At 45.9% G+C, this 27,085-nt stretch overlaps 1 protein-coding gene across 1 annotated transcript in view; it reads right to left on the reverse strand.

The window, feature by feature from the left end:
- Positions 1–588: 588 nt before the first annotated feature.
- Positions 589–27,085, reverse strand: part of LOC134288122 (QRFP-like peptide receptor) — a 100,204-nt gene continuing 73,707 nt past the window's right edge. The window contains exon 2 of the mRNA XM_062851878.1: positions 589–1,230. Within this exon, the coding sequence (XP_062707862.1) occupies positions 589–1,017 (429 nt within the window). The 5' untranslated portion in view covers positions 1,018–1,230. The remainder of the gene's footprint in view (positions 1,231–27,085) is intronic.

The following is a 27,085-nucleotide window of genomic DNA, read 5'->3' on the forward strand; positions in this document are numbered from 1 at the left end:
CCGCGATAACAGCACTGGAACAATCACTGGAGGAACCTCCAAAGATATCTAAATCCCCTCTCAAGGACAAATCCCCAAAGAAATGTCTGGTGGAATCCCTAGATGCATTCTCGAATGAATCTCTGGGGGAATCCAGTCATTTTGAGTCCTCAAAGCTGCAATCCAGATTTGCATATTCACATATCGGGCCACCATGCCGCTCAAAAGTTATCTCAAGTCAGGCCCCCCTGGGCCCCCTTCAGAAAAAAAAATCCTAGCTACGCCAATGCTTATCCACCGATGAACCAAATTCACTCCGTCCGAGAATTTTGACACTAGAGCAGGGCCGTCCAATTCTGATTGGAAACGGCCCCGCTCTAGTGTCAAAACTTTCGGACCGAGTGAATTCGATTCATCGGTGGATGAGTCCATGGACTTATCCACCGATGAACCGAATTCATCGCGGTCCGAGAACTTTGACACTAGAGCGGGGCCGTTTCCAATCAGAATTGAACGATTCTGATTGGGAATGTCCCCGCGCTAGTGTTGAAATTCGCGGACCGCGATGGATTCAGTTCATCGGTGGATAAGTCCATTAAGTCACATTACTCAACTTGGCGACCGTGAAAAGAAGTTGCAAACATTTGTTCCACTTACCTGCAGCAGCGGCAGAAAGAAGCACAGGAACTGGCCGAAGACCCAGTTCTGGATCAGCATCACCATCAGCGTGATCGGAAGCACGAACGCGCACTGCACGATATGGCACACGGCCAGATTCACCATGAAAGCCTGCGTCGCCTCCCGGTACAGTTTGTACTTGCTGATGTACATCACGACCAGCACGTTGCTGGCGATCCCCAGGGCAGCCGGAACAAAGTACAGTAGGATAAAAATCGGATAGATCCGCGCAACCACCGGCTTCAGCACCGGACTGCTGTAGTCCACGTTGGCCGAGCGGTTATGGGCCTCGAAACTGCCCAGAATCATCTGGGCCACCACGGCCGGAATCGCTTCCGGCACGGTCTCCTTCGATTTCATGGCGTTGGGTTTCTAATGGGAACGCTTCATCCGCAAAGCACACTTTGATTTGCTACTCTCTCACATCGGAAACTCTTCACGTTTTCACTCTCAAAACTCTTAATTAGACAGACGAGAATCACTGACGGCGGGTACACATCCCAGCATTCACTGTCGCGTCGTCGGTAAACACACCCTCCGACGAAGTAGATTCCTCCAACAAAGCAGCGCCATCTGCAAGCAAACACAACCACAGAAAGATACACAAACGGGTGAAAAAGGGGTTTGAAAATGGAAAGAAAATATTGGAGGTTTGTCGTCGCCGTTTTGGAGCTCGAATGTGCTGCGTGCGAGAATAGACCACTCTCGGCAGATTAAAGCTCCAATATTCAAGAATGGTCTATACTTTTCTTTAAAACAAGATTTTTTCTCAAATTGAACATCTCTAGAAGTGAATTTTTCAAATCATTTCATTTTTTATGTGCGGTGAATGAACTTATCCACCGATGAACCGAATTCATCGCGGGGTCCGAGAATTTTGACACTAGACCGGGGCCATTCCCAATCAGAATCGTTCAATTCTGATTGGAAATCGTTCATTTCTTATTGGAAACGGCCCCGCTCTAGTTTCAAAATTCTCGGACCGCGATGAATTCAGTTCATCGGTGGATAAGTCCATGGACTTATTCGCCGATGAACCGAATTCACTCGGTCCGATAATTTTGACACTAGAGCGGGACCGTTTCCAATCAGAATTGGATGATTCTGTTTGGAAATGGCTCCACTCCAGTGTCAAAATTCTCGAACCGAGTGAATTCAGTTCCCACGTGGATAAGTCCACAGTCCAAAAAATGGTTCGTTAAGAATTCAGATTTAGATGTAAAATAGACGAGTGCACCGATGAACTGAATTCATCGCGGTCCGAGAATTTTGACACTAGAGCGGGGCCGTTCCCAATCAGAACTATTCAATTCTGATTGGAAATTGTTCACTTCTGATTAGAAGCGACCCCGGTCTAGTGTGAAAATTCTCGGACCGCGATGAATTTTGTTCATTGGTGCACTCGTCTATCTCCCTTTTTTCAACGATAAGTTCATCCACATTCATCTTCAGTGAACTATTTTCTGTGGCCCATGAACATAATTCTCTCGGTTCGAGTATTCCGACAGAGCGAGGCCATTTCCAATCACAATCGTTTAATTCGGCCCGTTCTAGTGTCAAAATTCTCGACCCGAGTGAATTTTGTTCATCCGTGGATAAGTCCAATTCTGATAAGAAGCAGTCCCGTTCTAGTGTCAAAGTTCTAGAACGGAATGAATTCGGTTCATCATTGGATAAGTCCATAAATCATGATTTCAATATCACAAAACTCATTTTCAAAATATGTATACAAATACAATTCGAGGAACAATATAAAAATGAACATGCAAACGAACGGGAACGTTCTATTCACAAATCAAATGCCCGATCCTAAGCAAACGTGACTTTTTCCTGTCTCAACAAAGAGAGAAAGAGCAATAAAGTGCGTTCGAGTTCCTGGAGATTGAAATCCCCATATACACACGCCGACACGTGATGAGTTCGATGAGACGCGACTGCTGCGAATGCTGATGTGCTCATGGCTGTCATCAAAAAGAGGAATAGGATGGGGAAACATTGGCACGTTTCGGTTCAAATGTTCAAATAACTTGCGAATAGCAGCAGTAGGCAGTGACTCCGCGTTCAGTAGATCTATCGATGACACCTGTCGTCTGTCAGTCGTGAAAGACTTTGCCGCATCAAAGAAGGCTGTGACATGTGGGGGTAAATAAATTGACTAAATTCGTTTGCGAATCGTAAATCATGTACAAACGAAGGGTATGAGCTTGGGAATCAGGCTGATGGAAAATGAGAAGACGAATTTGTCTGATGAGAGTGTCATTCGGATTCGTGAATTTTGGATGTTTAACTTGGGGCAAAACACTTTGTGAAATCAAGGAACTATGAGAAATTCTGAGATACTCTTTTTATCAACAGGTTAGAGGAAATGGTTTCAATGTGGAATGAATTTATCGTTGGGAAAAAGTAAATTCACATGCAATGGACTTATCCACCGATGAACCGAATTCATCGCGGTCCGAGAATTTTGACACTAGAGCGGGGCCGTTCCAATCAGAATTGGACGATTCTGATTGGAACAGACCCCGCTCTAGTGTCAAAATTCTCGGACCGCGATGAATTTGGTTCATCGGTGGATAAGTCCATGGCTACTTTTTTCCAGCGATGAGTTCATCTGCATGAACCTTTGTACGTGTTCACTAATTTGACGTTTGAATGGTACTGTGATTACAGAAAATAAACTCGTTTCCATAGACGAGTGCACCGATGAACTAAATTCATCGCGGTCCGAGAATTTTGACACTAGAGCGGGGCCATTCCCAATCAGAATTGTTCAATTCTGATTGGAAATTGTTCACTTTTGATTGGAAGCGGCCCCGCTCTAGTGTCAAAATTCTCGGACCGCGATGAATTCAGTTCATCGGTGCACTCGTCTATAGGGGATGAACCATATGTCAGAATTGCTTTTTTATTTCATAGAGCCTCTATGAATAGAAAAAGTGGATTTGACGTCTGGTTCACCCTAGGTGAACCACTTCCCCTGGCCTATGGCCACCTAGATAACACGGCATCCCTCAAAAAAGAAACGAGTGAGCAGATGCATTGGTCCATGGGTTTATCCACCGATGAATAAAATTCCCTCGGTCCACAAATTTTGACACTAGAGCGCGGCCATTTCCAATCAGAATCGTCCAATAGACGAGTGCACCATGTTGGCGAAGTTCACTCCCTCCAAGAATTTTGACACTACAGCGGGGTACACTTCCACCAGGTATTGGGTTTCTCATTAATGTTTAGACTACTTTGATAACTTGAGAATCCACTGAATCATCATTTCCCAGCGAAATTTCACACTAATCAAACTTATTTTGTTTACCTTTTGTGCATCCAACGCCCCTGTCATGAACTCAACCGAACTTGTGTATGCCTGCCGCTGCGAAGTCGTGTGCGAAATTCGACTGTGATGATAATGAATTTCGGTCGAGTCTAAATGGGTGCAAATGTCGCAATACTACCCAGCTAGAAATTAAATTATTTTATTTCGCATTGATTTCTAAATAAATAAGTCAAAATATCAGTCAGTAAATAAACTTTTTGCAAATGCCTTACTTTGAGTGCAATATTATGTCAGAAAACGATTAAAAATTTTGAAAACGGATTACACACTTCTGAATAGTGCTTTTTTGAGAGTATACACGGAGAAACTCAAGTACCTAAATTTGAGTATTTTTAAACTCACTTTTGAGTTCTTTTTTGTCTTCTCTCTCATTCACTCTCTTTGTTGTTGTCAGAGAGCGAAGAGTAAAACAACTCAACTTTGACAGTTCAGTGCGGGAAGCCAAAATTGAGTAAATAGCATTGAATTCAAATTTGAGTATTTTGAACTAGCAGTTGGGTGAAAAACACTTAGCCGATAGCTACTTTGCCGCACGGAATCAAATGTAAAAAACCCACTTCAACATCGCTTTCACGAACTCAAATATGGGTTCCCGCACGCAACCCCGAAGTTGGGTGGAATAAACTCATATTTGAGTACTTTCTTTTCTCCGTGTACCCCGCTGTAGTGTAAAAATTCTCGGGGCAAGTGAACTCGAAATTCATCGTTGCACCCGTCTAGTCTACTTTTTCCCAACGATTAGTTCATTTGCATGAACCCCTGCATGAGTTCCTTAATTTGGCGTTTGAGCGATGCCGTGTTTACAGAAAATGAACTCGTTTCCATGGCCACCTAGATAACACGGCTCCGCCGAAAACGAGTGAACAGATGCGTTGGTCCATTCGCTTCGGTTTGTGCGCGTCGTCGTTCCCCGTGTGAAACCGGAGTACTTCAGTGTGATTCGATGTGTTGCGATGCTAGTAAATGACAAGGTGCCGATTTTGTCCATGTCCATTAGGAGCACATAATTACTGGAAATTTAGACAATTATTTATCGGTGATAGCTTGCCATATTGAATATTAAAATCAATATCCAATAGTATTTGATAAACAAATTAAACAACATTTTTAGTGTATTTACGCAGAAAGTTCCAAGAAAACCCGCGAAAAGAGAGTTCCAAGGGGCTTCAGAGGCGTTTCAGGAGGTTGTTTCAGAGGGATTTAGTAGTTTTTAAGGGCGTTCCGTCAGGTTTTGATGACTTTTTGATGGAATTACGGGAAATTCAGGAGCGTATAGGTTTCACGAACGTGTCATGTCATGTCATGTTGAAATGTCTTCAAAAGGGGGTTTTACCTCGGACCCCATGTACAGTAGACGTTCGCTCGGTGCAAACGGTTTAACTGCAATGCTTTTTAACTGCAAATCCGCTAAGTGCAACAATTTTGCAGTTATCGCACCGCTATCGGTCAAAAACAAAACATCAACAGAGTTGCGATGTTTATCGGATGCACTACAGCTGTAATGCGATGTTTTTGAATGCATTCTGGCTGCGTCCAACAGCAATTGACAACTGTTTGACGGCTGTCAGTCGTTGCAGTTAGCGAATTTCATTCGGTAACTGAAACGTAAACATGTTGCACTTATCGAACGTCTACTGTAACGCGAAACAACTGGAACTCCAGGTTTACATTGCAAAACTGTCTTTTTTGCTTGAAGCGCCCCGGAGACCCCCTGGAATCCCTTGGGACCCGGTGAGACGCCATTGAGACCCCCTTAAACGTTGAGACCTCCTGGTACACTTTGAAACCCCCTGAAACGCCTCTGAGACTCAATGGAATTCCCCTGGAACCCCCTGGAAGCCTCATGAGATTCCTTGAAGCCCCCTGGAACCACCTGAGATTCGCTGAAACGCCGCTAAGGCCCCTGAGACCCCCTTAAATACTCCTGAGACCTCCTGGTATCTCTGAAACCCCATTGAGCCCCCGTAGAAACGCCCCTGCGATCACCTGGTATACCGCTGAAACCTTTTGGGACACTCTGAAAGGCCCCTGCCACCTCATGAGAAAAGTTGCCGTCGTATAGCAAGTATTGAATCGGAAGTCCTGATTTCCAGAGTAGTTTGGCTGTACTTAGAAGGAAGAAAATCTTTGAAATCCATTGAATAGCCCCCAAACGCCCGATAAACACCCCTGAATGTTCCAGAAATGACTCCGAATCCTCCTTAGACTCTCTCAAATACTACTGAAACATTCTCTGAGGTCACCTGGTGCACCAAGTTGGGTTTGAAGGGTCTTTTGGCGTTTCATGGGTTTCAGTTTTTTTTTTTTCAGGGATTTCAGGATGATTCGGGATGTTTTCAGAGATGTTGGACTCAAAAAAAGGATTTCAGAGGTGTTTCTGACAAATTTAAGGCAGTTTCCTGAGGTGTTTCAGGGGGTTTCAGTGGTATATAAGGGAATATACCCTGAGTCCCCGTGAAAAACTCTGAGATACCATGAAGCGTCTCTGAAAACTTCCCTGATTTTTTTAAGATCTTCTGGAACGCCTCCGAAACCCCATGAAACCCTGAAACATCTTCTGAAAATACCCTGTATTTTCTAAAACACCCCTAAAAAGCCTGGAACACCTCTTAATCCCCCTGTGATCCTCTGAGACCCCTTGAAATACCATAAAGAAACTCCCTTGAAACCACCCAACATTCCTCGAAACGCTCCCTAAACATCGTGAGATACTCTCTGATACATATGTACGTCTCTCAAACTCTTATTTATCCCCCCCCCCTCCTTGAAACCCTCTGAAAACTCTCTTAATTGTCCTGAGATTCTCTGAGAGCCCTTCCAACGCCATGGACCGCTCCTGATAGTCCCCGAAAGTCACTGAAACACCCTGAATTCCACTGAGATCCCATGAAATGCCTTTGAACGACATGAGATATCTCCCGAAACTCACATTAAACCCCTACAAACCCCTTGAGACTCCCTGAGACACCTTATAGGGCTCTTAATAACTCCAGAAACCTTCTTAAATAACGTGAAACACTTCTAAACCTCTTAGAGTCCCCAAAATGTCTCTGAAATGTCGAAAAGTTCGATTGAAAATTACTTGAGCATTTCGTGTCAGAACCCCTCTGTAACCGTCACTGAAACTTTTCTGGAACTTCCCTCAAAAGCTCCTATAACTAATTGGAAACACTTTAAACCTCTGAAGCCCCTTGAGATCTCTTTGCAATTCCCTGAAAACCCTTTGGATCAGCTCGAATATCTTGAAACGCCTCTGTAAGTCCCATAAAACCCCTCGAAGCCCCTTTAAAACCCTCAAAATCTCCATTCCCTGCCTCATATCTTCACGAGTCCTTAATTTACTTTCCTTCTTAAACGCCACCGGGTGCCGTTACCATAGTACAGATAAACAGACAAGAGACCGGGTGAAACTCTCCATGCTTCCGAGGGTTGCCCATCAAGCATTCAAGGAAAGCTTATCATGCTTTCGTGGGAAACTCTCCAAGCTTCCGGGAGAAGCTCCCCAAGATTCCAGGGAGAAGCTCTCCAAGCTTCCGGGAGAAGCTCGCCAAGCTTCCAGGGGAAACTCTCCAAGCTTCCGGGAGAAGCTCTCCAAGCTTCCGGGAGAAGCTCTCCAAACTTCCAGGGGAAACTCTCCAAGCTTCCGGGAGAAGCTCTCCAAGCTTCCGGGAGAAGCTCTCCAAGCTTCCGGGAGAAGCTCTCCAAGCTTCCGGGAAAAGCTCTCCAAGCTTCCGGGAGAAGCTCTCCAAGCTTCCGGGAGAAGCTCTCCAAGCTTCCAGGGAAAGCACTCCTCCAAGCATCCGGGAGAAGCTCTCCAAGCTTCCGGGAGAAGCTCTCCAAGCTTCCGGGAGAAGCTCTCCAAGCTTCCGGGAGAAGCTCTCCAAGCTTCCGGGAGAAGCTCTCCAAGCTTCCGGGAGAAGCTCTCCAAGCTTCCGGGAGAAGCTCTCCAAGCTTCCGGGAGAAGCTCTCCAAGCTTCCGGGAGAAGCTCTCCAAGCTTCCGGGAGAAGCTCTCCAAGCTTCCGGGAGAAGCTCTCCAAGCTTCCGGGAGAAGCTCTCCAAGCTTCCGGGAGAAGCTCTCCAAGCTTCCGGGAGAAGCTCTCCAAGCTTCCGGGAGAAGCTCTCCAAGCTTCCGGGAGAAGCTCTCCAAGCTTCCGGGAGAAGCTCTCCAAGCTTCCGGGAGAAGCTCTCCAAGCTTCCGGGAGAAGCTCTCCAAGCTTCCGGGAGAAGCTCTCCAAGCTTCCGGGAGAAGCTCTCCAAGCTTCCGGGAGAAGCTCTCCAAGCTTCCGGGAGAAGCTCTCCAAGCTTCCGGGAGAAGCTCTCCAAGCTTCCGGGAGAAGCTCTCCAAGCTTCCGGGAGAAGCTCTCCAAGCTTCCGGGAGAAGCTCTCCAAGCTTCCGGGAGAAGCTCTCCAAGCTTCCGGGAGAAGCTCTCCAAGCTTCCGGGAGAAGCTCTCCAAGCTTCCGGGAGAAGCTCTCCAAGCTTCCGGGAGAAGCTCTCCAAGCTTCCGGGAGAAGCTCTCCAAGCTTCCGGGAGAAGCTCTCCAAGTTTCCAGGGAGAAGCTCTCCAAGCTTCCAGGGGAAGCTCTCCTCCAAGCATCCGGGAGAAGCTCTCCAAGTTTCCGGGAGAAGCTCTCCAAGCTTCCGGGAGAAGCTCTCCAAGTTTCCGGAGGATGCTCTTCAATCTTCCGAGGAAAGCTTGCTAAATTTTCAGGGGAAACTATTCAAGTTTGTGGGAGAAGCTCTCCAAGCTTCCGGGAGAAGCACTCCAAGCTTCCAAAAGAAGCTCTACAAGGTTCCAGGGAAAGCACTCCAAGCATCCGGGAGAAGCTCTTCAAGCTTCCGGGAGAAGCTCTCCAAGCTTCAGGGAGAAGCTTCCGGAATAAGCTCTCCAAGCTTCCGGGAGAAGCTCTCCAAGCTTCCGGGAGAAGCTCTCCAAGCTTCCGGGAGAAGCTCTCCAAGCTTCCGGGAGAAGCTCTCCAAGCTTCCGGGAGAAGCTCTCCAAGCTTCCGGGAGAAGCTCTCCAAGCTTCCGGGAGAAGCTCTCCAAGCTTCCGGGAGAAGCTCTCCAAGCTTCCAGGGGAAGCTCTCCTCCAAGCATCCGGGAAAAGCTCTCCAAGCTTCCGGGAGAAGCTCTCCAAGCTTCCGGGAGAAGCTCTCCAAGCTTCCGGGAGAAGCTCTCCAAGCTTCCGGGAGAAGCTCTCCAAGCTTCCGGGAGAAGCTCTCCAAGCTTCCGGGAGAAGCTCTCCAAGCTTCCGGGAGAAGCTCTCCAAGATTCCAGGGAGAAGCTCTCCAAGCTTCCGGGAGAAGCTCTCCAAGCTTCCGGGAGAAGCTCTCCAAGCTTCCGGGAGAAGCTCTCCAAGCTTCCGGGAGAAGCTCTCCAAGCTTCCGGGAGAAGCTCTCCAAGCTTCCGGGAGAAGCTCTCCAAGCTTCCGGGAGAAGCTCTCCAAGCTTCCGGGAGAAGCTCTCCAAGCTTCCGGGAGAAGCTCTCCAAGCTTCCGGGAGAAGCTCTCCAAGCTTCCGGGAGAAGCTCTCCAACAAGCTTCCGGGAGAAGCTCTCCAACAAGCTTCCGGGAGAAGCTCTCCAACAAGCTTCCGGGAGAAGCTCTCCAAGCTTCCGGGAGAAGCTCTCCAAGCTTCCGGGAGAAGCTCTCCAAGCTTCCGGGAGAAGCTCTCCAAGCTTCCGGGAGAAGCTTCCGGGAGAAGCTCTCCAAGCTTCCGGGAGAAGCTCTCCAAGCTTCCGGGAGAAGCTCTCCAAGCTTCCGGGAGAAGCTCTCCAAGCTTCCGGGAGAAGCTCTCCAAGCTTCCGGGAGAAGCTCTCCAAGCTTCCGGGAGAAGCTCTCCAAGCTTCCGGGAGAAGCTCTCCAAGCTTCCGGGAGAAGCTCTCCAAGCTTCCGGGAGAAGCTCTCCAAGCTTCCGGGAGAAGCTCTCCAAGCTTCCGGGAGAAGCTCTCCAAGCTTCCAGGGGAAGCTCTCCTCCAAGCATCCGGGAAAAGCTCTCCAAGCTTCCGGGAGAAGCTCTCCAAGCTTCCGGGAGAAGCTCTCCAAGCTTCCGGGAGAAGCTCTCCAAGCTTCCGGGAGAAGCTCTCCAAGCTTCCGGGAGAAGCTCTCCAAGCTTCCGGGAGAAGCTCTCCAAGCTTCCGGGAGAAGCTCTCCAAGATTCCAGGGAGAAGCTCTCCAAGCTTCCGGGAGAAGCTCTCCAAGCTTCCGGGAGAAGCTCTCCAAGCTTCCGGGAGAAGCTCTCCAAGCTTCCGGGAGAAGCTCTCCAAGCTTCCGGGAGAAGCTCTCCAAGCTTCCGGGAGAAGCTCTCCAAGCTTCCGGGAGAAGCTCTCCAAGCTTCCGGGAGAAGCTCTCCAAGCTTCCGGGAGAAGCTCTCCAAGCTTCCGGGAGAAGCTCTCCAAGCTTCCGGGAGAAGCTCTCCAACAAGCTTCCGGGAGAAGCTCTCCAACAAGCTTCCGGGAGAAGCTCTCCAACAAGCTTCCGGGAGAAGCTCTCCAAGCTTCCGGGAGAAGCTCTCCAAGCTTCCGGGAGAAGCTCTCCAAGCTTCCGGGAGAAGCTCTCCAAGCTTCCGGGAGAAGCTTCCGGGAGAAGCTCTCCAAGCTTCCGGGAGAAGCTCTCCAAGCTTCCGGGAGAAGCTCTCCAAGCTTCCGGGAGAAGCTCTCCAAGCTTCCGGGAGAAGCTCTCCAAGCTTCCGGGAGAAGCTCTCCAAGCTTCCGGGAGAAGCTCTCCAAGCTTCCAGGAGAAGCTCTCCAACAAGCTTCCGGGAGAAGCTCTCCAACAAGCTTCCGGGAGAAGCTCTCCAAGCTTCCGGGAGAAGCTCTCCAAGCTTCCGGGAGAAGCTCTCCAAGCTTCCGGGAGAAGCTCTCCAAGCTTCCGGGAGAAGCTCTCCAAGCTTCCGGGAGAAGCTCTCCAAGCTTCCGGGAGAAGCTCTCCAAGCTTCCGGGAGAAGCTCTCCAAGCTTCCGGGAGAAGCTCTCCAAGCTTCCGGGAGAAGCTCTCCAAGATTCCAGGGAGAAGCTCTCCAAGCTTCCGGGAGAAGCTCTCCAAGCTTCCGGGAGAAGCTCTCCAAGCTTCCAGGGGAAGCTCTCCTCCAAGCATCCGGGAAAAGCTCTCCAAGCTTCCGGGAGAAGCTCTCCAAGCTTCCGGGAGAAGCTCTCCAAGCTTCCGGGAGAAGCTCTCCAAGCTTCCGGGAGAAGCTCTCCAAGCTTCCGGGAGAAGCTCTCCAAGCTTCCGGGAGAAGCTCTCCAAGATTCCAGGGAGAAGCTCTCCAAGCTTCCGGGAGAAGCTCTCCAAGCTTCCGGGAGAAGCTCTCCAAGCTTCCGGGAGAAGCTCTCCAAGCTTCCGGGAGAAGCTCTCCAAGCTTCCGGGAGAAGCTCTCCAAGCTTCCGGGAGAAGCTCTCCAAGCTTCCGGGAGAAGCTCTCCAAGCTTCCGGGAGAAGCTCTCCAACAAGCTTCCGGGAGAAGCTCTCCAACAAGCTTCCGGGAGAAGCTCTCCAACAAGCTTCCGGGAGAAGCTCTCCAAGCTTCCGGGAGAAGCTCTCCAAGCTTCCGGGAGAAGCTCTCCAAGCTTCCGGGAGAAGCTCTCCAAGCTTCCGGGAGAAGCTCTCCAAGCTTCCGGGAGAAGCTCTCCAAGCTTCCGGGAGAAGCTCTCCAAGCTTCCGGGAGAAGCTTCCGGGAGAAGCTCTCCAAGCTTCCGGGAGAAGCTCTCCAAGCTTCCGGGAGAAGCTCTCCAAGCTTCCGGGAGAAGCTCTCCAAGCTTCCGGGAGAAGCTCTCCAAGCTTCCGGGAGAAGCTCTCCAAGCTTCCAGGAGAAGCTCTCCAACAAGCTTCCGGGAGAAGCTCTCCAACAAGCTTCCGGGAGAAGCTCTCCAAGCTTCCGGGAGAAGCTCTCCAAGCTTCCGGGAGAAGCTCTCCAAGCTTCCGGGAGAAGCTCTCCAAGCTTCCGGGAGAAGCTTCCGGGAGAAGCTCTCCAAGCTTCCGGGAGAAGCTCTCCAAGCTTCCGGGAGAAGCTCTCCAAGCTTCCGGGAGAAGCTCTCCAAGCTTCCGGGAGAAGCTCTCCAAGCTTCCGGGAGAAGCTCTCCAAGCTTCCGGGATAAGCTCTCCAAGCTTCCGGGAGAAGCTCTCCAAGCTTCCGGGAGAAGCTCTCCAAGCTTCCAGGAGAAGCTCTCCAACAAGCTTCCGGGAGAAGCTCTCCAACAAGCTTCCGGGAGAAGCTCTCCAAGCTTCCGGGAGAAGCTCTCCAAGCTTCCGGGAGAAGCTCTCCAAGCTTCCGGGAGAAGCTCTCCAAGCTTCCGGGAGAAGCTCTCCAAGCTTCCGGGAGAAGCTCTCCAAGCTTCCAGGAGAAGCTCTCCAACAAGCTTCCGGGAGAAGCTCTCCAACAAGCTTCCGGGAGAAGCTCTCCAAGCTTCCGGGAGAAGCTCTCCAAGCTTCCGGGAGAAGCTCTCCAAGCTTCCGGGAGAAGCTCTCCAAGCTTCCGGGATAAGCTCTCCAAGCTTCCGGGAGAAGCTCTCCAAGCTTCCGGGAGAAGCTCTCCAAGCTTCCAGGGGAAGCTCTCCTCCAAGCATCCGGGAAAAGCTCTCCAAGCTTCCGGGAGAAGCTCTCCAAGCTTCCGGGAGAAGCTCTCCAAGCTTCCGGGAGAAGCTCTCCAAGCTTCCAGTGGAGAGCTCTCCATGCTTCCGGGAGAAGCTCTCCAAGCTTCCTGTGGAGAGCTCTCCAAGCTTCCGGGAGAAGCTCTCCAAGCTTCCGCGGGGAGCTCTCCAAGCTCTTACGGAGAAGCTCTCCAAGCTTCCGGGAGAAGCTCTCCAAGCTTCCGGGAGAAGCTCTCCAAGCTTCCGGGAGAAGCTCTCCAAGCTTCCGGGAGAAGCTCTCCAAGCTTCCGGGAGAAGCTCTCCAAGCTTCCGGGAGAAGCTCTCCAAGCTTCCGGGAGAAGCTCTCCAAGCTTCCGGGAGAAGCTCTCCAAGCTTCCAGGGGAAGCTCTCCTCCAAGCATCCGGGAAAAGCTCTCCAAGCTTCCGGGAGAAGCTCTCCAAGCTTCCGGGAGAAGCTCTCCAAGCTTCCGGGAGAAGCTCTCCAAGCTTCCAGTGGAGAGCTCTCCATGCTTCCGGGAGAAGCTCTCCAAGCTTCCTGTGGAGAGCTCTCCAAGCTTCCGGGAGAAGCTCTCCAAGCTTCCGCGGGGAGCTCTCCAAGCTCTTACGGAGAAGCTCTCCAAGCTTCCGGGAGAAGCTCTCCAAGCTTCCGGGAGAAGCTCTCCAAGCTTCCGGGAGAAGCTCTCCAAGCTTCCGGGAGAAGCTCTCCAAGCTTCCGGGAGGAGCTCTCCAAGCTTCCGGGAGAAGCCCTCCAAGCTTCCGGGAGAAGTTCTCCAAGCTTCCTGGAGAAGCTCTCCAAGCTTCCGGGAGAAGCTCTCCAAGCTCTCTAGGGGAAGCTTGTTGTCACGTTGATACAATCGGAACGTTTGTTTTTCTCAATCTTGCCCGCTTTCTGATAGAAATAAGAAGATCTGACGTTTGACCTGTACCGTTTGATCCCTACCAGAAAGCGAGTACGTTGGTGGCGGGTCATTAACAAGCGATCGTAAAATACCGGATGGCATAAAAATGGGAAAACCATTAACAAGCGGCGAACTTTATTCTCCAGCACATCAATCAATAAAGGTAGTAAATTTTGGGAAAATATCCTCACCTACACCCCGTTCCCCTTCCAAAATCGGACCATTCCAAACGTAACATTCCCGATAACCATAACCACCACGGTCATTACCGCACAAAACTGCGTAAACCATATTCCGCGTGGCATGGCAGACGGCTATAATTATGATCCGACCAAGTGCTATATTCGTTCTGTTTGGTTTATTTTTTGTTGCTTCCAATGGTGGTGCTACAAGCCTTCAGCCCCCAATAATCTGTTTATTATAGTCTGAACTTTATGGGGCCGCCACAACCAACCATACAGCCAATGATAATCGTCGTTCAAACGATTGTATGTACTGGTGGGAAGTGTGAGCAAGGGTGTTTGCGGCTTCTCGCCTACTATGTTCCACGAGGGGGCATCCCGAATAAAAGGGATAAAAGGGGAAAAAAATGGCGTCGTCATAAAGTACGATAATGCCAATCATATTTTTTTGACTGTCAGAAATTATTGCTGTTCTATTGTTCGTGAATTTCTTATCGGAAAACTTAGCGACTGTGGAACGTGGTCGTAACTGATGGTGTTGTCGTAAGTCAACAATGTTTGATTATCCTTGATTTACGAATTTGACCAAAAACTAAAACATTATCACTCAAAATCTAGATTCCAATATAGTTTAGTTATTTTACCACAATCTGTCAAAATAAACGTCATTTGTGATAATTGCAGCTGCTGACAGTTATTGACGTCCGTCAGTTTTTGCAGTTATCGAATTTAAGGCCTGAAGTACACAGGGTCAAATATTTGTGCAAAAAGGAACCAATACTCAAACATCTTGTTTGACTCGATCGAATTTTCATTAGTGTCAAACTGATGTTGTTTCTTGAGGTCTTTCCTTATCAAATATTTGACCCTGTGCACTTCAGGCCGAAGTTAATCGTAAACATGTTGCTGTTATCGATCGCCTACTGTACTAAAATGGCAACCGATTGACAGGTTATCGCATTCCATTGTCTTTAAAGTGTATAATACATCAATTGACAATCAAACGTTAATCGAATCAAAATCAACTGACAGTTGAATCACAGACAAACAGACGTAACACCTAGAACAATTTTCGTGAAAATCCATCGCCCAGTTCAAACTACCATCACCTGGTGGAAATGTTTCACGAAATACTGCGTTGTGCGATATCGTCAACAGAAGGCGCTAGTGTGAAATGTCAAAGGCAAAGAAAAACGATGCGCGCGCCTCTAGTTGTGAAAGCCACAACTATGAAGATTTCAGCGCGGTCGATGGATATTTCGCAAGTGTTACATCTGTGGTTGAATGGTAATCTAATCTAATCACTTTTACCGTATTACCCCGCTAATACGACACCGACTGTAGTCGAATAACCGGGGTAAACTTTTAATTCGACAAACTGGTACCCTACACGGAGAAACGAAAGTACCCAGAAGTGAGTTCTTTCCACCCAACTTCGGGGTTGCGTGCGTCAAGCCAATTTTGAGTTGATGGAATCGATGTTTATAGTGGGTTCTTCCCGTTTGCTTCCATGTGAAAAAAATACTTAACAGTAAGTTTTTTTCACCCAACCGAAAAATCGATTAGGTTCTATTCACTCAAATTTAAGTAGTGTGGTAGAAACTCAACGTTGAGTTGACGCACTCGAACTGCAAAAGTTGGGCTGTTTCTCTCTTCACTCTCTGACAACAATAGAAAGAGCGCATGAAAGGGGAGATGGAAAAGAACTCAAATTTGAGTTTAAAAGAACTCAAATTTGAGTTGTTGAGTTTCTCCGTGTACATCACCATGCTCATTGACATTTGGCATCTCTATTTTTGTTTTTGTTTTGATTTCTGGGTTTGTTATTGTAGAGACTCTCACACAGATTGTAGAGACTACTCACACAATTTCCGAAAACCATTTCCAGTATGTATCAGTCCTTAGTGAAGGCAGCGGGTCCTTCACAGGTCTTAAGCAGCTCCATCCGAGACTTCCCGGTGACAGAAAGTGGGGTGGTGTTGTAAGAATACACATAATTGCAAAAAACAAGTCCAATACCAAATCTTGCCATGCACGATCAGGCATTTATTTACCTGCACACTATTACACACGATTTTCACGGAACGGTCCATATACGGTCATCATACATTCTCATGAAGATTTATTTTCATTGAAACTACTCTAGGATGGCCCCTATGTGCGAAATCTAACGCCATTTGCTGCAGATTTGTTGGAAGAATGATTATATCATTTCTCACTGTTAGACCATCTATGGTCTACAGTTCCTTCGAGAAATCCTGATATGAAAACAACTGTGATGGCCATACTTACGATTCGATAGCTTTCACATCTTCTGTGAGAACGTCTTCATTACTGGTTGTCTTTTAAATCTCATTCGACGTGCTTGTCGTGCAGTCGTAGCATGCACATTTCCCCTCCTGATGTTTTCCGTTGAAAAATGTATTGAACCATCTTATGATCAGCAATCACTGTGAAATGTGTACCAAACAAATACGAATAGTAGTGTAGAATCAGCTCATATGTTCAAATACACGTTAATACTTTTTTCTTCTCAGTACCAACCAAACACACCTCACCCCTAATGAAACGACGCAAAGCTTCCGTCCTTGAAGAAAGTTGATGGATGACCTGTCCAACGAAGTTCAAAAATCCAAAAGGTTCAAACTTCTTTTTTTTCCGGCTCCCTAAAGCTTCTGATTGCTCCTACTTTGTCGACGGCAGGGCTGATACCATGTCCACTGCCAAGTATTTCCATCGAAGAATTAGGAACCCATCCATCTCTTGCATGAAAGACGATCCTACGTTAGAATGTTCCGTCCTACTCAACACTCGCAAAGTGTCTCAACTATCCCCATTTGTAGCATATTCAATTGCGAGCAATGCAGTACTTAAAGTTCCTCTGGTGTTTGTATGACTAAAACGGCTACATTTGAGCTGAGACCGACCAATACCTTCGCACTTCCGCTCACGCTTGAACTGCTGAGCTGAACTTCCATCTCTCGAAATAGTCTCCTTCTCTCTGTTCTGCTTGACCATAGACACCGATCCAGTCTCTACCCTGAATTAATGTACTTCCTCCCCCGCCTCAGCAACACTTCTCCATTCACTGCATAGTTAACTAGCTCATCTAAATTTATCGTGCTCTCAAGGCCCTTGTTCCGCTCATCTATGGCAACGGAAAAAAAGGTTCAGCAACATAAACAGAATCGTTTCGTACCGCGACCCACTTTCTTCAGTTCCAAATACAACCTCGCTTGCTCGATTCCATTCCTACCATTCCCGCCGAAGACTGGAAGCATCAGCAGCATCACTAAACTGATGCAACTGGAAATGGTTTTCGGAAATTATCCTAAAAATGTGAAAACTAAACACCTGAAACCTCCAACTCATGACTGCAAAAGCAGCAACACAGAGAAGCAGACGTCACACACTACTCACACTCCATCCATCACATTTTTATCGGTGAATTCAAATATTTGGTAGCAGGTCGATTGGCCACACGCGGCGGACCCGTCGTTTTTGTTCCTGTTTGACGTTTGCTCACTACCGCCATCTATTGGTTGTCCGACCAAGCACAGCTTTAATAGAAATGGGCAGTTACATTTTCGTGACAATGTTTTTAATTAAAATTTTCTCCAAGAGTTACGTCTGTTTCTCTGGGGCAGCAACATCATCTGCAGGAACGATTGAAACATTCAACAACCTCGTACAACAGGCCTGCCCAACCTTTTTCGACCGCGGGCCACTTGTGAAACACCATACCAGGCGACGGGCCAGAAATAAAAATTCGATAATAATACATTATTTTTTTATCTTTTCTGAGCATTGCTAGATAATAGGAAAAAACTTTCATTATTTTTAAGATGACAATGACACTTTTTTTCAGTTTAATGTTTCTAATGAAATTTTAAAGCTTTTTTGAAAATTCTTACAGAATATTGGAGCTTGGAACAGTATTTATGAAGTTTCAATGAAATGTTTCTATGCAGTACTAGGCAGAGCTATTGATTGGCATAAATATAACTTCAAAAAATTGTGATTAAATTTTTCATGTTTTTTCGAGATTACTCGAAGTTAATAACGTAATGTTTTTTTTTATTTTACAATTTTATCAAGAGAATTTTCACAAACACATTAATTTTATTGTTGAGAATCTTTTACTTCGAATATGTAGGAAACTCAAACCAAATGCTTGCATATTTAAACCACAGAGAACAGACATCAAGGCTAGAACAAATTTCATTCGGAAAGTTGTGTAAGGATTTGAATCTTTACTTGAGTAAGGTTGCAAACCAATACACGATGACAACACTAACGCCGCCAAACACCAAATTGCCACAGCCAGTGGTGAATTGAAACATTTCAAGTGGTGAATTGAATTAGTATGGGAAATTAACCGATTGCAGCGCCCCGCTATTGCCACTTGAGTTGCCGATTTCAAATGGCCGTTAAATTCCTTACACAGTTTTGGAACTGGACTTGGATGTCTGTTCTCTGTGTTTAAACCTTTTTTACATTTACAATATACACTGTAAAAAAAATCATTTTAGCTTTTAAAATTATTAGAATACATTTCTATTGAAAAAGGAAGTTATTAAGAATTATTATTTCTCGGGCTAAATTCTACTATTTTTCTCCAATCGTGCCGCGGGCCACACAAAATGTCCTCGCGGGCCGGATCCGGCCCGCGGGCCGTACGTTGGGCAGCCCTGTCGTACAATATAAATTCTTTCAAACAAAATCCTCTTCAAAAACAACAAGTCTGCTGATTGGTCCAACATTTAATCAGTAGTGGTGTAACTCACATTCAAACAAAGCCCCATCGTCAAATCCTATCATTTCCGATGACACATTTCCATCCTTCTCCCATCCGAGCACCACGTGCATCGCTCACTAACCAATCCCATATCCTCCCTTTTTCAACCAACTATCAACCAAAACTACTCCTCTCCCTGACCTCGATTCTCAGCCCGTGCTACTGTCATCAAACAGACACGAGGGCAGACGTGCATCCTGTCCACCTTACCCATCTATGCTTTATCTTTCCCTTTATTCTTGGCGCTACGGTCTTCAACCGGTCTCGCATCTTTTTTGCTTCGTTACATTCTCGGTGTGCGCTACGGTCATCAACCGGACTCGCATCTTTTTCCTTCTCTCTTGTGGTACCCAACGATTCCACATAATTTTCTTATTCCTCTTCTTTTCTTGGTGTGCACCAACCGGTCGCCAACCGGACTCGCATCTTTTTTATTTCCTCGGTGTGCGCTTCGGCCATCAACCGGACCCGCATCTTTTCTTCAATGCTATTTCAGTTTTTTTAGCTTCTATTTTCCCAAAAAACCGATTTTCATTCTGGAATTCTCGACATCCCTCACGAAGCCATGGAATTTCCAAATCGTCCCCACAACCAATAATCCACATCTTACAAACATCCTCTCAAACAAAATACACACAATGATCACTGACGTAACACGAACTCGATAAAAAAAGCTTCCATTTGTGATCGTTCACCTTTTAAGTCTCCTCACAACAAACCGGAACCGCAGTTTTAAGGAAACTTACCGTAGAAAAAAATCGTACCGGCTGCGCCAAATTGTCGAGTTTACTCCAGATTACGTGAACTTTCGGATGCTGCAGAAATTCCGAATACCTCGCACTCAAGTAACGAACAGCGATTTTCATTCACTCCGCTCTCCGATGTGGTTACACTTCTACTGCCCAAGCTAGTGTTTGCTACGGCTGCGGCACCTCGCTAGCTCTCTCGTTTTCTCATGTTTCTTCGCACTCACAGAGACACAGACAGTAGAACAGGGATGCCAGATGTGAAGACATGTCTTCAAATCGAAGACATTTGAATTTCTGTGAAGACATTTATTTTTGTGAAGACATATAGAAGACATTTTAAATTTTGTGAAGACTTTTGAAGACTTTTGAAAGCTGAAAAAACAATATTTATTTATGTTGTTATTCTAAACCAATATTTCAAATCGTGGAAAAATTTCAGAAGAAATGCGTTTCAATTTTTGTAGTTGAAATTTCTAACTTTTAAAACTTTAAACTTACAAATTTATAATTTTTCGGTCTTCATATTGGCGGAAATTTTGAAGCAGTTTTTAGTTAAAATACAAATCAAATTAGATGACCACCATTTCATGGAAATTTTAGGAAGCATGCTGAACTATTGAATTAATTTCTTATCAGCAATTGTTTATAGAAAATAAAATTTTCATCAACAAAATTCCTCTGGAAATTCAACTGAGTATTCTAATTTTTCAAAAATCTCCAAAAGCAGAGGTTGCTTCTAGAGTATTACCAAGTTTTTTTTTCGGAAATTCTCCCCAGAAATTCGTTTGAATTTTAAACAGAGCTTCATCCAGAATTTTCCGCAGACTTGTCCGTAGATTTGTCCAAGCCTTTTAAGATTTCTCCAGTAGTCCCTCGGGAATCTCTCTAGAAGTTCCATGAGAATTTCTTCAGGATTTTATCAGAAATACCTTCAAAAGTTTATCAGGAATTCTTCTAGGTGCTCCTCGGATATTCTACCTGGAGTACCTCAGGAATTCTTCCAGTTCAATGGGAATTTCTTCAGGAGTTTGCCGAATCTTTTTTCTCAGCAGTTCCTCGGGAATTCCTCCAGGAGTTACTCGGGAATTCTTCCATGAGTTTTTCGAGAAATCCTTTCTCGGAAATTCCTCCAGGACTTCCTCGAGAATTCATCCTGGAGTTCCAAGGGAATTTCTCCGGGAGTTTCTCGGGAATTCCTTCCGAAGTTCCTCGAGAATCCCTTTAGGTGTTCCTCGAGAATTATTTTTGGAGTTCCTCGGAAATTCTTCCAGGAGTTCTTCGTGCATTCCTCCAAAAGTTCCTAGAGAATACCTTCAAGAATTCTGCGAGAATTCCTTCAATGAGTTCCTTGGGAATTCTTCTGGAGCTCCTTGGTGTAGTGAACAAGGAGTTGATTGAAAATTGTTGAGCGTGCTTATACTGACAGCAATCCGTTTGTGGCGGTACTAGAACACCAACAGCAGGAATTGATAATGATGATGATGACAACTATGTATGTATGCGTAATCTCGTTGAGTCGCGCTGGGATGAGCTCTTCAATGGTATGAAGCAGATAAATGAAAGGGAATGAAAATACCACACGATAGAAAGAGAAAAAGAATCGGAGGGGATTCTTTTGTGAGGGGCTTGGTGTTGACGGTAGGCAAGCGCTTGTTGTAGGTGCTCTCGGTGCCGCGGCTTTCAATGCACCGCAGCACTTTCCACCGAATGGTGAACATGCGATTGGATACAAAGTGGAACACGGAGACAAACGGTTTTAGCAGAAGAAGGTCATTGGCTGCCATCAGGGATGGCTAACCTCGCCTGGCATTTGTAGAGCGATTGCTTTAGAGGATAACATGACACAATTTTTGACAGGCCACGAGTGCTTTAGATGGTATTTGCATACATTTGGACATGCAGGCTCCTCCACATGTCCGGAGTGCGCAAAGGCCGAGTATGCAAGTTATATGTATAGACATATCAACCCGGATAACATTGATGAAAGGATGTGTACGGGGCGGACAAGTGGAACTCCATTACTTCCACGGTCTTCCGAGTCGTATTTGAATTAACAAACAAAATTAAAAGTTAAGTTGCCATCACTCTCCCTCCCCATCCAGGAGCTTGAGTACAATGGGTATTCCATAGTACTAGCCAGACCAGGGGAGCAGTGGCGTCGCGTAACCTCCGGTTACGGTTTTAGGATGACATCATTCGGTCGGTGGACTATACGGTTTCCGACCGAATGTCGTTAAGGGGCGCGATCGTATCGCCTTTCAGTCGATTTTGGGCGGGGGTTTCCGTTCAGTGTACTATCCTACCGACTGCGCCATGTAGTAAACGAAACCGAAACTTTCAAATTAAAACACGAAACGACGCGCAAACTAAATGACGACTTTCTTCCGCAAAACTACTTTCAAGAATGAAGCGCTTGCCTACCGTCAACACCAAGCCCCTCACAAAAGAATCCCCTCCGATTCTTTTTCTCTTTCTATCGTGTGGTATTTTCATTCCCTTTCATTTATCTGCTTCATACCATTGAAGAGCTCATCCCAGCGCGACTCAACGAGATTACGCATACATACATAGTTGTCATCATCATCATTATCAATTCCTGCTGTTGGTGTTCTAGTACCGCCACAAACGGATTGCTGTCAGTATAAGCACGCTCAACAATTTTCAATCAACTCCTTGTTCACTACACTTGGGAATTCCTCTGCAAGTTCCTCGGGAATTCCTTTAAGGGTTCCTCAGTTAATCCTCCAAGAGTTCCTCGCAAATTCTCCTAGATGTTTCTCAGGAATTCTACCAGGAGTTTCTCGGGAATTCATTCTGGAGTTCCAAGGGAATTTTTCTGGGAGTTCCTCGGGAATTTCTTCAGAAGTTCCTCGAGAATTATTTTAGGAGTTCCTCGGGAATTCCTCCGGAGTTCCAAGGGAATTTCTCCAGGAGTTCCTCAAAAATTACTTCAAAAGTTCCTCGAAAATTCCTATAGGTGTTTATTGAGAAATTTTTCAAGAGTTCCTCGAAAAATTTTCCAGTAGTTCCTCGGGAAGTTCTACATGAATTCCTCGGGATTTCGTCGGAATTTCCCAGGAAACTCCTGGAGTAGGTTTTCTAGGGACCAAGAGTAAATCTCGAGGAACTGCCGGAAAAGAACCTCGAAAAACGAAGGGATTCCCGAGAAACATGAACTCCTCAGAATATTCCCGAGGAATTCCCAAGCAACTCCTGGAGGTTTTTCCGAGAAACTTTGTGAGGAATTCCTGAAGGAATTGTCGATGAACTTCTGGAGAAATTCCCGAGGAACTCCTGCAAGAATTCTCGAAGAACTCCTGGGAGGAATTTACCGAGGATTTCCTGTAGAAATTGCGGAGGATCCCTTGAAGGAATTCCTGAGGATCCTTGGATGAATTCTAAAGGTACTCCTGGAGGAATTGTTGAGGATCTTTTGGAGAAAATTTCGTCGATTTCCTCCATGGATCTCCTGAGGGAATTTCCGAGAAACTGCTGGAGGATTTTTCGATGATCGTCTGAAGGAGTTTTCGAGGATCTCCTGGAGGAATTCTCGTGGAACTCCTGGAAGAATAACCGAGTAGCTCCGGGAGGAATTTCCGAGGAACTCCTGGAGTAATTCCCGAAGGACGATCTGAAGGAGTTCCCGAGGATCTCCTGATGGAATTCCTAAGGGCTCCTAGAAGAATCCCCGATGAACTCCTAGAGAAGTTCCCGAAGATCTCGTGGAGGAATTTCCTAAGAGCGTGCCTAAGAGCTCCTTGAGAAATTCCCGAAGAACTCCTGGAGGAATTCCCGAGGAAATCCTGGAGAAATTGCCGAGGAACTCCTGTAGAATTTTCCGAGGAACTCCTGGAGGAACTTGTAGAAGGATTCCTGGGAGAATTCTCGGGAAACTCAACTCCTGAAGAAATTGTCGGGAAACTTATGAAAGAATTCCGGTGGAACTTCTAGAGGATGTTTCGAGGAATTTCTGGCACAATTTTTGAGGATCTTTTGGAGGAACTGCCGAGGATCTGCATGAGGACAAGCATGAGGATTTGCTGAGGATCTTCTGCAGGAATTCACGAGGAACTCCTGGAAGAATTCTCGAGGACCACTAGGGGAGGATTTCCGAGGATGATCTGGGGGAATTCCCGAGAAACTCCACGATGAATTCCCAGGGATCTTCTGAAGGTATTCGTGAGGACGTCCTGGGGGAATTTCCGAAGGAATTCCTAGAGAAATTCCTGGATTTTTTTGTGGAGCTCGTGAAAATAAATCCGAGGAAATCCTTATTAAAATTGCCATGGACATTCTGGAGAGAAGCATGCATTATTGCTGGATGACCTCACGGTATATTCCTTCATATAAACCTAAGTGAGAACATGGCATTAATTTTGACTTCTAACAGTATTTTATTCTAAAGCCACAATATGGGGTGTGAAGACATGTGAAGACATTTTAACGTGCCTTGTGAAGATATTTGAAAATTTCACCTGGCATCCCTGCAGTAGAAACATAATTTCAACAGATATTACGGTGGTGCGGATGAAAAGCTCGTTCTTTCTGCGATTGTTGCCATCCCCAGTTCATTCCGGTTGGTCGCCTGGCGGTTTGGGTGTGGAATAGCACCAACTCAGAACTTCCGGAATTAGCGGCTGCAAGAGGAGCTGCTGCGGGTGCGAGTATAAGCGCAATATCAAATTGTTTTGCATTTACAGTGTACATCGCTGTGTCATTTGAACACTTTTTTATTCGACATTAAATGTCGAATAAGCGGGGTACGAATTGAAAAGTGTCGTATTAAAACGTGTCGAACCAACGGGGTTAGACGGTAATTGATTTACCTGAAATATCAACTACGTTGCGATGTTTTTGCAAGCACTTCGGCAGCATTCTGCAGCAACTGTCAGTTGTTTGACGCCTGCAGTTGTTGCAGTTATCGAACGACTGCTGTAATAACAAGCTGAAGGTAGTTGAATGACAATAAAATGACAACCAAGACAAAGGAATGACAAACGAGTGGCAATAGAATGGCAATCAAATAAATAACACTCGAATGAAAATCGAAGAATTGTTTTTCTTTTCAAATTTTGTAGATGTGCATTTGTTTTCTGATTAGACAGTTCGAACCACGTGTTCCACAAACACCTTCTATCAAAAATACAGTTTTTATGGAATTTAATGGAAAATTAGTCCGATATTCCCGTACATTCGTATCATAAGACGATAAAAAACAAATCGACGGATTCCTCCGAAGGATATAAATAAGTTTTGCATCATTACCCCCCACGGGGTGGTGGTACGTATATCTCCTATTTGAATTCGCATTTTATCTACATACCTTCCTCTTGCGTTTGTTTGAACATCAGCAGCACAAGTAGGGGTTGTGTGCTAGTAGTGGACCCTGCGCCTATAGTGGACCCCCTTCAGAAAAACTCAAATATAAATGCCCAAATCAACTATTTCCAGGCAACTTCCACCGGGGGAACATCAATTACATTGCTACACAGCAGTTCCTGGCAAACAAATGATCCAGTGGCTGCAACAATAGGTTATTTTAACTATTTAATGAATGTAAACACTCAAACGGGTCCACTATACGCACACTCAGGGAGGGTCCACTATAGGCACCGTCGGCAGCATGACAGCAAATATGGAAATCAAATGGGGGGTCCACTATAGGCGCCAAGATATTTGTAAATAATCCTATAATGGACCCCGGTGGTGTCCATTACAGGCAACATCGATGCGTATTTTCAAATGCGTATTTCACTGGAATAATTTATAAATGTTGTATGTTTGACGGTCTTATCATAAAGAGGAGACGTGAAACTTGTTAAAAAAATCCACTTTGGAACAATCCACTGCCTTAACATAGCTAAAAAGCCGCAGAAGTAAATTTCGATGGCTTAGGGGGTCCACTACTAGTACCCAAACCCTAGGTAGGTAAACATTCCTAGGCAAACTCTACCGAGGACGACGCCTTCCTTCCGAACGAAGAAAGGGGCAAACAACTTCAGCTAACTGGTTTCTTCTCACTGTCGGTCTCGGTAGGCCATGACGAGGAATGGCACGCGCTAAAGCCTACACATAGTCGTAGTAGGCGACATGAGATATCAGTCACAATGTGGGTACAAATCGACCATTAATGGCTGCACACACGTGCACGCCTCTCTTTATACCTTTAAGCTTTCCAGTATTGGAACTCGAATTTCGCGGAAAGGTAGATCGTAATGTAAATCAAGCTAGGTAAATAATCTGATATCGGTAGCGTGTTTGATGTGTGTACCTGAGACTACCTTGGGGCGAAGACGTGGAAATCGACATCATGTAGGTACGCATCGTTGTATATCAGTGTCATCACAAACGCTCACGTCTGTAAGTGTTTGCCATCGTTGGTAGTTCAATCGCATTACCCCGGAAGAAGAGCCCCCATTTGATCCACTTGAGTGGTTCAACGTCGCCATTTATCGGGTGGTACAGAGACAAACAGGCGTTACACTTCGAACAAGTTGATGGAACCCAATGGCACTTGAATGGCAACCGAAGTGGCAATCGAGTGGCAGTCGAATGACAATCAAATTACAATCTAACAGAACTTGAATCTATTAGGAATTAGGTGACAGTTGAATGGCCACGGCAATCCGAACGGAATCGATTGGCAATCCGAGTGGCCATCAAATGGCGAAAGAACAATTCAAAATACCGAATGTCAAAAGAATGGCAACCAAATGGCAATTAGATCACGAATCAAGTGGATGATAATAGTTAAACGGTTCAGATGGCAATCGAACGACAAGCGGTTGCCCATTCGAACGATAATCAACTGACAATCAAAAGTCAATCGACCAGTAGTCAATCAGAAATGATAATCGAGTAGCAAGTGAATGGCAATCGATTGGAAACCTATTGGTAGTCTCATACAGTAGACGTTCGCTCGGTGCAAACGCTTTAAATGCAATGCTTTCTTACTGCAAGTGCACTAAGTGAAACAATTTTGCAGTTATCTCACCACTATTTGTCAAAATAAAACGTCAACAGTGATGCGGTGTTTTTCACCTACACTTTAGTTGCAGTGCGATGTTTTTCGAATGCACTTTGGCTGCATTTTGCAGCAACTGACAGTTCTTCGACGTCTGTTGCAGTTATCGAACGTCTACTGCAGTGCAAATCAAATGACGATCGAATGATAATTCAGTGGCAATCAAGCAACCGAGTGGCAAATGAATCTGAATCAACAGGAACTAAAATAATTGACAAATGGATATTCTATTCCAATTAAATGGTAAACAAGAAATTGCATTTTAACGGCAATTCATAAGAAATTAAAAAATCAATGGCAATTGAGTGACAACTGAATGCCAGTCGGGTAAGAGACTTTTGACAGCTTGATGGCAATCTATCAATGGCAGCCATATGGAAGGCGAATGTCAAACAAATGACAATCAAACACTAGTCAAACGGAATTTGGCAATTTAGATGGCAAGCAAATGACAAAATCAAAACAACTAAAAACAGAGAATGGAAAAACCACAACAATCAAGTGACAATCGAACAGAATTTAAGTCGATTAGGAATTAATTTGTAGCCGCAATTGGCCACCTAACTTTAGTCGAGTGGCAGTTGATTGACAATCGAACGGATATCGAACGCAAGCTAAATGGCAAACGAATGACAATCGATTGGCAATCAAGGATTTGAATGATAATCGCAAGTCAACCGAATAACAACAGAGCAACCCATAAAAGCGAATGGTAATCGAATGGTAATCGAACGGAAGTTGAATGAAAATCAAATGGCAATCGATTATTAGTCTAATGATATTCGGATGGCAATCGAATGGCTATCCCTCGACAATCGAATTGTCAACAAATGACAAACAAGTGGTAGGTAATTGAATGACTG

The sequence above is a fragment of the Aedes albopictus genome, chromosome 1, assembly GCF_035046485.1.
Source record: "Aedes albopictus strain Foshan chromosome 1, AalbF5, whole genome shotgun sequence".
Classification (NCBI taxonomy): domain Eukaryota; kingdom Metazoa; phylum Arthropoda; class Insecta; order Diptera; family Culicidae; genus Aedes; species Aedes albopictus.